At 38.6% G+C, this 14,847-nt stretch overlaps 1 protein-coding gene across 1 annotated transcript in view; it reads left to right on the top strand.

The window, feature by feature from the left end:
- Positions 1 to 7,125, top strand: part of ADGRB3 (adhesion G protein-coupled receptor B3) — a 690,055-nt gene extending 682,930 nt beyond the window's left edge. Inside the window, exons 30-31 of the mRNA XM_075268344.1 lie at positions 4,668 to 4,772; positions 6,293 to 7,125. Coding sequence (XP_075124445.1) covers positions 4,668 to 4,772; positions 6,293 to 6,481 — 294 coding nt within the window. The 3' untranslated portion in view covers positions 6,482 to 7,125. The remainder of the gene's footprint in view (positions 1 to 4,667; positions 4,773 to 6,292) is intronic.
- The last annotated feature ends 7,722 nt before the right edge of the window (positions 7,126 to 14,847 follow it).

Raw genomic sequence — 14,847 nt, 5'->3', positions numbered from 1 at the left:
CACATTTCACTAGTTTGCAGTAATTAAGACATGCAGCAAAAAATCACTAATGTAGATTTATAGAAATATACCAAATCATGATAATGATGACAATGGTGGGATTCAGTTCTTTGCAACAAAAAGTGCTGATACATATAGCAAAGCAATATGGACTAAGGATGTGCTGCCATACTACATACAGTAACTCCATATGCCTCTATAAGGTACTTTTGTACAGCACCTTATTAAAGAGGACCTGTCACCACTTTTAAAAAGCTCAAATACATCCACTTTCTGCTGCCACCGTGAAGATTTTGGTGTTTTCTTTAAACAAATCTGTTCAGCAATTCCAAAGATATAAGACTGAAAATATTTATATTATACTCTGGGGCCTCTTTGGCCCTGGGGACGGCTGAGGCACATGATTGGTCAAAGCGTCATGACGTTGTTGTATCGCATGTGACTGCTAAGGCCCAGTTATAGGTCTCAGTACTCCCCAGGGCCTGTGATGCCACATAATAGCTCAGAATAGGCACCAGTTAATGCAAGGAAGCCCAATAGACATGACATGAGTATCTTTATTTATGCACCTCCCAAGGGTTTCTGCTTATTATACTCAAGGGTCTGATATGAGGCCAGTAAGTGCAACTTCACTTATACCTAGATGGAAATGGTAGTACCATTATGCTCAACAGTAATTTGTCATTAGACTGAGCAGGGAAACATTGCCTCTAAGTATTTATTTGTTCTTTTGTTAAGAGCTGTGAAATGGAAATGTAACAAGATCTTGGTTCATCATTTTGCAATTACTGTTGCATCTTAATAAGTTAGCATTAATTACACATACTTTTAATAACAGAGATGTATCTATTTGGAATCTAAGTGTTACAATGTTATAATAATTATACATCCGCTATTCGCTAAGTAAAGAAAACACAATATTGGCTATTTTTGAGTTCAGTGTGCAAGACATTCATTTAGAAGGATTAAATGATTCACAAACACCTCGCAGTTTCTGTAACACTTCACTGGGATGTGAATGTAAAAGGCAAACACATCTAATTTACCTAATTGGATCAATTAAATGCTTGTTGGACTCTTTGTTCCACAGTCCTTTAAAAATGTAAGACTGAAGAATGGTCCAGTTGCTTTTGCCTTTGTTTATTCAGATCAGGTGTAGAATTATATCATTAAGTCTTGGATATCCAAAGTACCTTTCTAGTATTTTGTACAAAAGATCCCACCACTTGGCCTAGGGGACATAATGTTCCTAAGATGTTCCCAGATATTCTAATTTTAAATACAAAATTGAAAACAAACACAAATACGATACTTTTTAGTTACTTCAGAAATCTCTACTCACACGTCCATCAGCCACTACTTTAGGAGCCTTAATCATAGATTCCATCATTGTCAATGAGAAAAATTTGTACTGCAAAATTGCATAGCTGTTTTACCAGTAAAAAACAGTGATATCAGATCTTTGGATAAAGTAGATCACCAGCTACAGTAGTAACTACTTTTCCTTGCACAAGTACAAATTGCTAAATTTTGGATCTCTATAAAAGTCCCTACAAGTGTTGAGCAAGTAGTATTCGATCGAATACCTCACCGGCATAGGAATGAGTGTAATTGGCCGAACACCAAGGGGTTAAATGCATCGAATATTTGAAGCGTTTAACCCCTTGGTGTTCAGCCGATTACATGCATTCCTATGCTGGCGAGGTATTTGATCGAATACTACTCGCTCATCACTAGTCCTTACATTATTAGGTTGGAAGTGTCAAGGGAAAAAGACATTAGGAAAGGCTTGTGGTTGAATTTCTTAGGGCGGGTTCACATCTGCGCCCCAGTCTCCGCTTTCAGGTTTCTGTCTTCTGCCGACAGGAGACGGAAACCTGGCAGACAGTGTTTGCCCGTGAACACCTGTGAGCGTTCTGTGGTCTCCGCACAAAACTGTTTTTTTTTTTTTTTTAACCGGACACAAAGTCCTGCATTTAACTGGACACAAAGTCCTGCATGTCCGACTTTGTGTCTGGTTTAAAAAAAATGGTTTCGCCGCAGAGACCACAAAACACTCACAGGCGGACACTTTGCAAACCCATTTAAATGAATGGGTTTGAAAAGTGACTGCCGGTTTCCATCTCCTGTCCAGTTTCTCAGGCAGAAGACAGAAACCTGAAAGTGACCGGGGCACCGATGTGAACCCACCATTAAAAATGGGAATGTTGGATTGGTAGTTTGCATGTTGTCAAAAATTCACTTAATTGTTCTGCGTTAAGTGTTTATTTTCTACTGTGCTGAGATGAGGGGGAGGGGATCATTAGATTGGTTGTGTTTTTCTTTTTTTTCCATGTATGTATTACATGTTCCTATGTATTGAATAAAAAAAAACAACCCCATTGATCTTGGCAAGTCTCTAATGCTGAGTAAGAGATCTGCAGACACCAAAAAGAACACATAGGCCTCACTTTAAGTTAAAGGTTTGCACCTCTTCTGTGCTTTATGGCTTACTGACCAAAATACTGTCATGTTAAAATCAGTAAACTGTCTATTCTACGTTTACACCACCTATGAGTTGGTTTAATTTCTGCCATATGGTGTTACATCTTAAGCCAAGTCATACCCCAGCATACTTCAATCCTCACCTTTAAGTCCCACTCACTTGATGTACATAGCAGAGAGAGAAATTGTTATAAATTGTCTCAGTTACTGCCTCAGTCAATAAATATGGTGTCAAGTTGATTCAACAGTTCTTGACGCAAATAGCACAGTTCTGGCACATTTTCAATATTAAATTTGCCCCTCTATCTTACATTATTTAAAAAAAAAATTGTCCTGTTGATATAGGCAACATATAATTGTGATGCCTGTATATACAAGCCTACACAGAACCTAAACATGTTTATAAAAATTGTACACAACAAACCTGCCATTAGGAAAATATTTTTTTTAATTTTTTTTTATTGATGTTTTAATAAATGAGCCCCTCTTATATTATTTTTTTATTCTTAACCCAACAAAGAGAAGAAAAAGAAATGCAAAAAAAAAATATTTTTTCATGATCAGCAAAAATACATGTGTCATCTCATAACCTTACAAGGACACATTAGTAGCACATTTTACAATAAAAATTGAAGCTGGTTAAGATAATGACATGTTACCGAGATCTGAAAATCTAAGCATAATTTAGATGGAAGTAAGAAAATAAGCTTGGCTAAGGAAAGAAATCCTTGTTATTTGAAAGTTAACGGTTCCTTGTACTTATACTGTTGGGAGAAATCACTACACGGGTAATCAAGGAAAAGCAGAGCCAGAAAGTGTTCATTTACTTCTAGTGGAACTAAGTTTATGTCCCTGAACAGCTGGTTGTTGGGGTGCAAGGTGGCAAATAAAGTCAATAAATACAACAAAGAAACTAGGTCTCTAGCTAGAGTTTTTAGAGTTAAAGACACAGACCTCAATTCCTAGACTGCATTTCTAGCACATGACTGTATACACTGCTATGTAATTGTATTTATTGTTTTAATTGACTTTTATTGAATTACAGTAACAGTAATGTGTCACAATTCTCTTTAACTTCATGTATTGTCATTACTTTTAGTGGTGCTTTTTTTTATCAAATAAGTCTGACAACTTGAAAATGACAATTTGAAAGGACAAAAATTTAATTTATGGTGAATCTGACAATGTTTTAAGGGTTTGTCCATGAATATGATATCTATGACCTATTTGTAGGCTAGGTGTGATGCCTCTGCCTGTTCGGGTCACGGCGCCACCCTCTGCTCACATGCTGCAGTGCAGGAGGCGTGGGCAGTTTGAGTCTTTGCTTAGAGTTTTTGGCTGCACTGTCTGAACATGGCTCTATTTCCGTAATTGAATATCCACCACACCCATCTCCTGCACCTTGTTTGCCTCTATTCATGAAATGGTTAATTCTAGTCTTACCATGTGACTGACAGCCTGTCTTCCAATCAAGCCTAGGACAGGTCTTTGGCTTCCTATATACTGGCCATCAGCCCACATAGACTTGCTGGCTATTGACTTTGTCCCTGCTAAGCTTCTCTTCTTCTACTATTATATTACTGACTTCCGACCTCTGGCTTTCCTTATTGACTATTCTTCTTTCTTTTTTTTTTTTTTTTTTAACCAGACAAAGTTCTGCATGTCTGATTTTAAAAAAAATGGTTTTGCCGCGGAGAGGCAGAAGACGCTGATGAGCGGTCACTTTGCAAACCCCTTTCAAGTGAATGGGTTTGAAAACTGACCGCCGGGTTTCCGTCTCCTGTCCAGTTTCTCACGGCAGAAGACTGAAACCTGAAAGCAGAGACCGGGTGCAGGTGTGAATCCGTCCTCACTGAGAAATCTATCACAAAGTCTATATGCTGTACACAGTCACACATAGCCCAATACATGACAATATATACATGACTCAAAGTATAACCCCTATATAAAGATATTATCCAAACCTAGATAGATGGTAGATAGATTACTTGTAGTCATAGAGTACCAATCAAATGGGTGCCGAGCCCCTCCACACAGATTACATAGAGATCTTTAAAAAGTAGCTGGACAATCCCTTTAAACCATTGTGACTATAATTCACTATCCTTTACTGAATATATTATATAATATGTTGTCCTTACAAATTAGAAAAAATTGTTAACTTTTTTTTTTTTTCTTAACAGAAGGTCATGCATACTAGAAAGAGGCATATGGAGCTATTTCAGGAATTAAACCAGAAATTTCAAACTCTGGACAGATTTCGGGATATACCAAATACTGGAAATATGGTAAGTAAAATGAATGTAACTATCTACTATTTTTACCACTCTGGGTGTCCACTGTTTAAAATAGTAGACACCCAGTAGCTATGGTGGCCGCCCGACTGCCGGGCGGCCGCCATAGTTAAACACCCGGCGTCCGCCGGGGGCCGCAAACTATTGTCCCGAGGGCCGCAGTTGGCCCGTGGGCCGCGAGTTTGAGACCCCTGGTGTAAATTATAATAAATCTGCCAGTCCTGAAGAGGATATGATGAGCCTAGCCCTAACGTATCCAGCTATCAAAAAAGTGACATGTTGGGATTAATTGACCCCAATGAGTAGTTTGGTATCTTTTTTTATATCTTTATCTCATGTGTAAGTATGCAATCTAACACAGGTATGTTTCTTTTTTCATGTTACACCCTCCCTGGCCTACTGTGTGTGATAAAGACACTTCCCCTTAGGTCAGTGCCATGGATAGGTTTTAAAGTGGATGTCCAGGAATTGGACAAATCACAAAGAAGGGTGGGAAAGGTGTAACATTAAAGATATGTCTCTGGAGCTGTTGTGTCCACCACTGCTGTTTATTCAGGTGCACGCCATATCTTTATTGCCAGAAGTCCAGTGCCGCATGTGACTACTAAGGCCAGTAAGCCACAGGAGGGGTCATGGTCAATTGTGTAAGGGATGTCACCAAGTCAATTCCAGCCACCGCTGAAGCCACTGATAGGGTGCATGCACACTACGTAACGCCGGGCGTGTATGAGAGCCGTACACGCCGGCGTTACAGCAGGGCTGCCGAACACTTCCCATTCACTTCAATGGGAGCGCTCGTAAACGCCGCTGTTACGAGCGCTCCCATTGAAGTGAATGGGAAGTGTTCGGCAGTCTGCCGTAATGCCGGCGTGTACGGCTCTCATACACGCCCGGCGTTACGTAGTGTGCATGCACCCATAGGCTTCAGCAGTCACATTCGGTGCCAGACTTCTGGCAGCGAAGGCAAGGCACATGCTTGGACAAACAGGAGCAGGAGACACTGGAAAGCCTTACCTAGGCCAGCATTTTGGAGAAAAAGTATTTTTTATATGGGAGCCATTAAGATGAATAGTTATTGGAGTATAATGTTCATAGAGGAGGTCCTGAGTGGCTTTGCCCTTCTATCAATGACTTCCATTTTCCCAAGTGACGCAATATGCATAGAGGCTGGTTCCGAAGGCTTTAAGTAAACCAACACGTCAAAGTATGCCCCCAACATTTTGTTATTTTTGTAAAATATACCGTATGTGATCTATGATTTCATGTGCTTATTGTATTTCATTAATTAAATGTGTGCAATGTACATAAAAAAGTGTCCTATTTAGCCAACATAGAACTAAGAAGGTCCATTCACCTTATACAAATGGAACTAAAGACCCTATATGACAAGTGCTGAACATTTTAATAAATATTTGGGATATTTTCTATACCTGTATATTGCTTCTATAGCTGGCTTGAGTGATACAACACAATATGTTTACATTTTTGTTTCTTTTTCTATATTTTCTGAACAGGATAACCCAGCAGTAAACAAGAATCCATGGGACAGTTTCAAAAGCCCCAGTGAATATCAACACTATACGACAATAAATGTATTAGATTCAGAAGCAAAAGATTCTTTAGAACTTAGACCCTCGGAATGGGAGAAGTGTCTAAATTTGCCTTTAGATGTACAGGAAGGCGACTTTCAAACAGAGGTTTAATATTACTATAAAAAGACTGAAAGAAGAAAACAAGTCATTTGCACTGACAAAAAAAAAAACTTTAGAAGCCTGGCGCCTGGACTTTTGTGACAAATTCATGTCAGGAACTTCATGTGCCAAATGTCAGTGTTCTTTATTTTTTTTTTCCTTTTTATTTTTTTTTTCTTTTCAATTTCTTGTCTACTCTCACTAGAAAACCTAGTGCAGAAGCAGGTGTACAAATCTTACCATCATGTGTTGTAAGTACCCGTGGAATGGATTTGTAAGGTAATCTTTATAGATCAACCTCAAACAACAATTCATGTTGTAACAGCTTCATCTGGTTTAGTTTTCAAAAAACTTCACCATGAAGCACAATGTATATATGCAGTTTTTAAAATTTATAACAGTCTGTTTGGCCATTACTACACTTTTTACTTTATAATATAAAAAAGCAAATTTTTTGTCATTAAATGAATGTTTGTTGAGCTACGTTCTTCATTGCTTTAAATGCAATAAAGTAATAATCTCACTTTTATATGAATAATATATTTCACATCTTTATTATTGCAGTTTTATCTTGGAAGCTCATGGTGGCTTTCTCTGCTGCAGCTCTGTATAAAATATTTAAAATGTTGTATGGTGTAAATAAACTTTTGTCTACAGCCTTGTTTCTCTTGTCTTCTCTTACACATTACAAGTGGAGGAAATGCATATTGGAACACACATATGATGGGATATCTTGTCTTTTTAAATTTTCTATGACTTTAAAGTGGAACTCCAGTTTTATTTTTGTTATTATGTTGAAGGGTGTTTGATGAGCATTTTTGTAATTTACATAATTAACCTATCTAACTTCATTTCAGTAGAAAACAGGCTCTAAAATTCTCATTGACAAATGTCTAACTGAGCTGTTACCAGGGAAAAGTCATACATTTTTGTATTGTCATTATTTAGAGCCATAGCATTTGCCAAATAGGGGATGGTCACTTCAAATGACTATATCTCTGGTTTTATACCACCTAGAAAAGTGGTTTTAGTATCCCATTTAGTGATAAAGCAATCTGATATAATACCAGGTGAAAACACAGTATATGCAGCAGTTCCCTAATTTTGAACTAGTGATATTTCCAGTTATTTTCTGGTTGGTATAAAACTGGAGATACAGCAATTTGAAGTAACCATTTCCCTTATGGCAAATGCTTCAGCTATACATACTGCATTGAGTACAGATGTAGGAGAAAGACCCCCTGGCAATGCTTAGGTAGAGTATTCAACACATTAGAACAAAAACAACGTATTCTTTGTATGGTGAAAAGTTGTGCAGTTTTCTAACATGCTCATTGTGTTAATCCAATAGCTTTTCTAGATCTCCAGTGAGGGCCAGTGTGATCATCACATGACTGCAACAATTTTCTTTAGTGAAGTTTCGCATTCAGGCCATTCAGATCTGCGTTCGGTATTCTGTTTGGGAAGACCTATTAGGGACCCCCTGAATTGAAACCTAAATGCATTAAAAAGCGGTTAGCTAACAAATCACACAGACTCCATAGACTTTAATAGGGTCCATGTGGTTTCCATTCAGTTTCCACATGAATCATGCAAAGAGAAAAGTGCTATGTGGTCCGAGTGTTTTCCCAGGTAACCGCTTTTCTATGCGTATAGGTTTCCATTTGGGGGGTCCCCAAGAGGAATCCCTGAACATAATTACAAATGCAGATTTGAACCGGGGGTCAGTTGCAGCAAGCAGAAATTATATGAAAGTTAAATTATAATTAGAGATGAGTGAGTAGTATTCGATCGAGTAGGTATTCGATCGAATACTACGGTATTCGAAATACTCGTACTTGATCGAGTACCACTCGCTATTCGAATGGAAAAGTTCAATGCAGAACCAGCATTGACTGGCCGAATGCTATACAGTCGGGCAATCAACGCTGGTTCTTCTCCTACCTTTAGAAGTCTTCTCCGTGCAGCTTCCCTGCGGCGTCTTCCGGGTCTGAATTCACTCTGCCAGGCATCGGGCCTGGGCAGAGCCAACTGCGCATGCCCGCTTGTAGTACGGACATGCGCAGTCGGCTCTGCCCAGGCCCGATGCCCGGCAGAGTGAATTCAGAGCTGGAAGATGCCACAGGGACACTGCACAGAGAAGACTTCTCGGAGGATCCAGCCCGACCCTCACTCGTGGACTTGGTAAGTATAATTTGATCGAATGTTGCCTACTCCTGAAACGACCATTTTTCCCACATAGACTATAATAGGGTTCGATATTTGATTCGAGTAGTCGAATATTGAGGGGCTACTCGAAACAAATATCGAATCTCGAACATTTTACTGTTCGCTCATCTCTAATTATAATCCAACATTGTAACAATTTTCTGTATACAGTGGATAAGCTATAGTTCATGAAATCAGAATATCAATTGCATGGAGGTATTTGAGATGAATTACAGTTAAATCTATTCAAAAGACACCTCTTTAAGAAGACCTCCACTTTATTCAGACCATATTTTTTGTGACAGATTTTCAGTTCCACCATATACAAATGTAGATATGCAAGTCAACAATTATCACATTAAATACAAGTGGCACAGAACTTCAAGGCTAGGGATGCAAAGTGACTTTAAACACGACATGGAGTCACAGTGGAGTGAATAAAGTCAAACTGTAACCCTGAGGGTGCTGCAGGTTAAACTTTACTACATCTGTACCTTGCATACTAGCCATCATTTTTGAAAATACTACTTCAATAGAAGATTTCTTTCGCTATGTGTATGAGGGCCCAAGTAGGAAAACTAGTAGGGACACAAACTGCCTGGCCCCTGTACTCAACCTAATAGTGTTCATTACAGAGCATTCTATTAGAAATTGTGGAATGAAATCTACTTTACTGTATATCTGTGCAATGTTTGCGTTTTTTGACAGAAAGAGAACAATGCATTGCTATAGCATTTATATGCATTTGTATTGTGGCAGTATTGTTTGTCTGATATCTAGCTTACAGTATTTCTTGTGATTGCTTTTCTCAGGTATTCTGATTGAATATACAGCAGTTCTGATAGAATGAAGAATGCAGATTTTTATGCTTTCTTGAAAATAACAAATGCCATGCCCAGCTTCTCGCTCGTGTATTTTGGTCAGATGATAAAAATGCATTTCTTGACTATAAACTGCACTTGTTTTATTTTTTGATTATAACTATTATTAGGTGAAAACTGAAAAGTTAACTTAATCTTGAATTGTACTCTTGCCCAATATACTAAATGGTTTGAACTGCAATTTGTTAACAATTATCTGTTTTAGCAACCTTATCTGAATATTATACGCCAATGGGTTGTCCAGCACCTTGAAAGGTAAACAAACGTCTCCAGTACCACCACTACCTGGATTCCCAGCCTGTCTTTATATCTTTGTCTTAAAGACTGACATCTAACTAATTAGTGGCAGAAAACCACCGAGGTCAATGCTGAAGCCAGTAATTGGCTGCACAGATAATATTTGTTTGCCAAAATGTCACTAGAAGCCAGCAGGAGATACCACAAAGGTAGCACAAGATTGACAAAGGATCACTAAAGTGAACATTACTCAGCTTGGTAAAGTATGCCATTGTAAGCTCTTGCTCAAAAACATCAGGGGGCTTGAGAACCCTATTAAAATGTGAAAATACAATTTTTTGGAATTTCTTATCATTGCAGTTTTGCATCACAGAAGACAATGGCTTGAACCCCATTTTCCTTAAAAAGAAAGAGAGACCCATCCACAAGTAGCTGTCTCAAGGCTATTGCCTCTCATTGGTGTGAAGCAGGATACTGGCTCACTGTGTAAGAGATGAAAGATGTGTCAGTAGGAGTACTGTCTCATTAATCCTTTAACAACAATGAACGTAATAGTACATCACAACCACCAATGCCTTAAAGGATTTGTTCAGAATAACCTGTTTTTTGCATGGAGGCTGGGGAAGGCGGAAAAAACACTTACCTGTTCCCAGTGTTCTAGTGTTTTCTTCTGCTCTGGGGTCTTGTTGACTGCTGAGGTCAATCAGTGACCTAAGTAAAGAAACTGAGACATCCCTTGCGTACGTCAAGAAAATGTAAAAAAGTAAAAAAATATAAAAGTGTTTAAACACATTAATACATCATTAATAAAGCTCCCCCCAAATCCCCTTTCCTATTAGGAAATGAAATATTGAAAATCCTACAAGTAATAAAACAATACATATTTGGTATCATGTCATAAAACTGAAAGATTAACCTGCACGGTGAATGCCATTAAACAAAAGGGAAACAAATGCCAGATATGTTGCCATCACCTTCTTGCCTTGCAAAATATAGTATAAAAAGTGATCAAAAAGTCATATGTACCTCAAAACAGTACCAATAAAAGCACAGCTTGTTCCACAAAAAATAAGCCCTCAGTTACCACTGTCAACTGAAAAATAAAATATGTTATGCCTTCCAGAAGATGCAAAAACAATTGATGTATTTCCCCAAATGGGTTTTTGTTTTGCAAAATTACCAATGGATAAAAAAAAACAGCGAAAATTAGGTATTTCTGTAATCATACTGACCCATGGAATAAAAGTAATATGTTACTTATGTTAAACGCAGAAGGGCAATGTAAAAGTTAAAAACCTATGTCAGAACTGATGTTTTATCTTTAATCCACCAAGAAAGAGCTAAAAAAAATTAGGGTATAAATTATAGACACCCTAAAATAGTGTCATTACAAAATGCACCCGATTCTGCAAAAAAACAAACCCTCATATGGCTATTCACCAGAAAAAAAAGGATGGAACAATATGGAAATAAAACCACCAAAAAATGCTAAGGCGGGAAGGGAATTTATAAGCTGTGTGAGCGTATATCAATGTATATCCTAGATTTAGAAATTAAGAGCTAGATTAGATTAGAGGAAAAATACACTAGAAGTGACCCCAAGAGTGACCCTCAAATTATAGGTGCTTCTAGGAAAATAATAGGGAACGTGGTATACCCAATGTACTCTGCACAGTCTACATATTCACTTCTCACCATCCGCTGCGCCTTCATGTCTGGTAAAATTAATGTTCACTACAGTCCTTGATATATTTTTTTAGAGGTGCCATTTTCAAAAGTGGGTCACTTCCTAGAATATTCCACTTTATTGGCATCTCAGGGGCTCTACAAATGTAACATGGTGTTCAAATACCAAAATTCTAAATCTGTGCCTCAGAAGCCACAAATTGCTCTTTCACATCTGCGCCTTCTGTGGTTACAAACTGCATTTAATTCCCACATATATGACAATAATGTACCCAGGATAACATACTTAACAGTGTCATATATGGGTAATGTGCAGCTGTTGTCCCCAGCTTGTGTCAGAGATGAATGCTTCAAAAGCTGTTGTACAGGATGGCTGCTTAACAGTTTTTGGAGTGCAGGTCTCTTCTGACACAAGCAGGGTGCAGCATATCGGTGTATCTCTGGAAAAATTGCAATTTTCACTTTTCTGTAACAGCTGCACATTCATTTCTGGAAACTAAATTAATGCAACACTCAAGGGTTAAAAATGCTCACTACACCACTTAATAAATCCTTTCCGGGGTGTAGTGCAATTCTGGGGCCCTGCAAAAGTGGCATAATGGCCATAAACCAAACTGTAGTCCCAAAAAACAAATATTGATGGTTCCTTACTGTGCCCAGTTGTGTGCACAAACAGCAGTTTGTACCCACATATGGCATTTAGAGATGAGCGAACACTGTTCGGATCAGCCGATCCGAACAGCATGCTCCCATAGAAATGAATGGAAGCACCTGGCACGTACGCTTTGCCGGTGGCCGGTCGCTTAACCCCCCACGTGCCGGCCGCTTCCATTCATTTCTATGGGAGTGTGCTGTGAGCGTGCTGTTCGGAACGGTGGTTCCGATCAGTGTTCGCTCATCTCTAATGGCATTAAGTACATTATCCTGGGTACATAAATTGCTTTTTGGGCACACAGCAGAGTGCCGATGTGAAGGAGCGCTATGTGGTTTTGGAGCTCATATTTAGATTGTATGATGCGGGGGCGCTCAGAGCGCTGGGGGAACGCCCCCAGTGCTCCATGATCTTCTTTAACATACCAGAAGAAACTAAATTTTTCAAGAAACGGCGGGAAGAATCAAAGAAGTAAAGGTAGGAGTAGAATAGCCTTTTAAAGGCTATTCCATCGTACTTTTAGTTGAAAAGGAGTTTTTCAAATGATAGACTCCCTTTAAGGATTAGAGTGACTCATTGGTTCAGACTGATCAGCTTTATGTCAGTTTCCATTCATTTGTTGTCATATATAAGATACTTCATAAGAGAATGCAATAGTTACATGCAATAAATAATGTTATGTTGTTTTCTACGACTGCAAAAGTATCCATTATAGCCGCCATTATACTTCTCATGTAATCCATTTACGTTACTTAATACGAAATTATTTAGAAATAATTGTATATAATCTGTCTTTCTATATCAGCGCTGGCTAGCCAGTGTGTCACTGTGCTATGTCTCTATGGACATGGATGTACATAAATCTTAGTAAATGTATATCCCAAGCAATAAGATATTTTGCTTCCAGAATAATTGCATAGTTGTTTGGTTTTTTAAAAAATTTAAGATGCAATTGGAACAGTACATAATACTATGGGAATTTCTTAAGATAGACGTAGGAAACTCCAGTTTTAAAGCATTCCCCTACTGGCATAGGATTCACAAAAATTAGTAAGAGGCTCTAGTCTCTTTTGGCGCACCACAAGAGGCCCTATGTGCCAGAACTGAAATCTATGTCAGGGGCTGGTGTAGATTTCAGGCAGTGCCTGAGTCAGCATGGCTCCTGACTGCAGCTTTTTTTTTTTTTTTTTAAATTTTTCATTACCTGCAGGAGTTAGTCTATTTCCATTTCAGCCCTCCAGTGGGCCCCGTACGACTCATATGACGTTGCTGATGCTGAACAGCATCAGGACATCGCGGACAGCAAGGTGATATGTGAGCAGGGAGTAGTAAGTAGGGCTACAGGCCCATGGCAAGGATGTTTGTTGTCTCGCAAGGATTGTCTGCTGGTTATGTTCGGACCGGATAAGTCTAAACCTGAAACTGCTATTATTATACTCAGGGGTCTCTTTAGACCCCAGAGTATAATCATTGGAGGCCCAGGGGAGGCGAATAATCATAAAAAAAACAATGTTAGAACATTACAATATGTGGAAGGACTCTATGAGACATTACACTTTGTGAAGGGGCTGCTATGGGACATTATTCTTTGTGCAGGGGCCGCTATGAGACATTATACTATGTGAAGGGGCCACTATGGGATATCATATTGTGCGTAGGGGCCGCTATTTCCCATTATTATGTGTGTAGGGGCCACTATAGGATATTATACTGTGTTTAGGGATCCTTATGGGAGATTTGACTGTGCAGGGGCCACCATGGGACGTTGTACTGTGTGCAGGGCTGCTATGGGACATTATACTGTGTGAAGGGGTCACTATGGTACATTATGTTGTGTGAAAGGCCCACTATGGGACATTACACTGTGTGGAAAGGCCATTGGATATTATATAGTCTGTAGGCCACTGGAGGACATTATAGTGTGTATAACTTGGGTGTAATAGTGTGTGGGGGTCAGGAAGGGTGGTTGCTGTATATATATATATATATATATATATATATATATATATATATATATATATATACATAGGAGCCAACTCAGTTTCTGTATTGAGCACATTAATACAGATGAAAGCCTTCATTGCACTATTAATAGTATCAGGCACTGTTCACACAGTGGAATCTGGTGCTGATTTTGCAGCAGATTTTGCCCCTAAATCAGTGGCAGATTCTACCCTCATTCTGCTTTCCAGTAACAACAAATGGAGCAGTAAGAAAGTGTTCTTCCTGCCTAGATCTAACCTCATTCCAATCACTTTTTTATAAAGTGGCATTGGGGTGCTGAAAGAACAAAGTGATGTATCTTTGGCGAAAGACTTTTGCACCAAAGATACTCTGCATCTATACCTACATGGGCCAGAAAACTGCCATAGATGAAATAATAAATTCCCCCAGCCTATGCCCTTTAAGTGGATTTTCTTGTATTACACAGAATTCTGCTTTAGATAGAATACTGTACATTGCTTATCTAGCGAACTGCAGTATCATTTATCTAGATACTGTTCTCAATCAACAATCACATCGCATATTTTATTCCTGGCTCCAATTCTTTCCCCCACTGTCTGGTTTCTTTATGTGCTGTGTTTCTTGTCATCTAATGACAAATCATCATTTCCAAAACATGATTTTTCTTCATGTGCACATTCTATTCCCAATTATGCTGTAAATATTGCAGCTTTACAATTATTTTCTACATGACTAAACACCTAAAATGG

This window comes from Leptodactylus fuscus, chromosome 3 (genome assembly GCF_031893055.1).
Source record: "Leptodactylus fuscus isolate aLepFus1 chromosome 3, aLepFus1.hap2, whole genome shotgun sequence".
NCBI classification, from domain to species: domain Eukaryota; kingdom Metazoa; phylum Chordata; class Amphibia; order Anura; family Leptodactylidae; genus Leptodactylus; species Leptodactylus fuscus.
The sequence above is the reverse complement of the archived record's forward strand: the minus strand, read 5'-3'. Positions and strand labels throughout refer to the sequence as shown.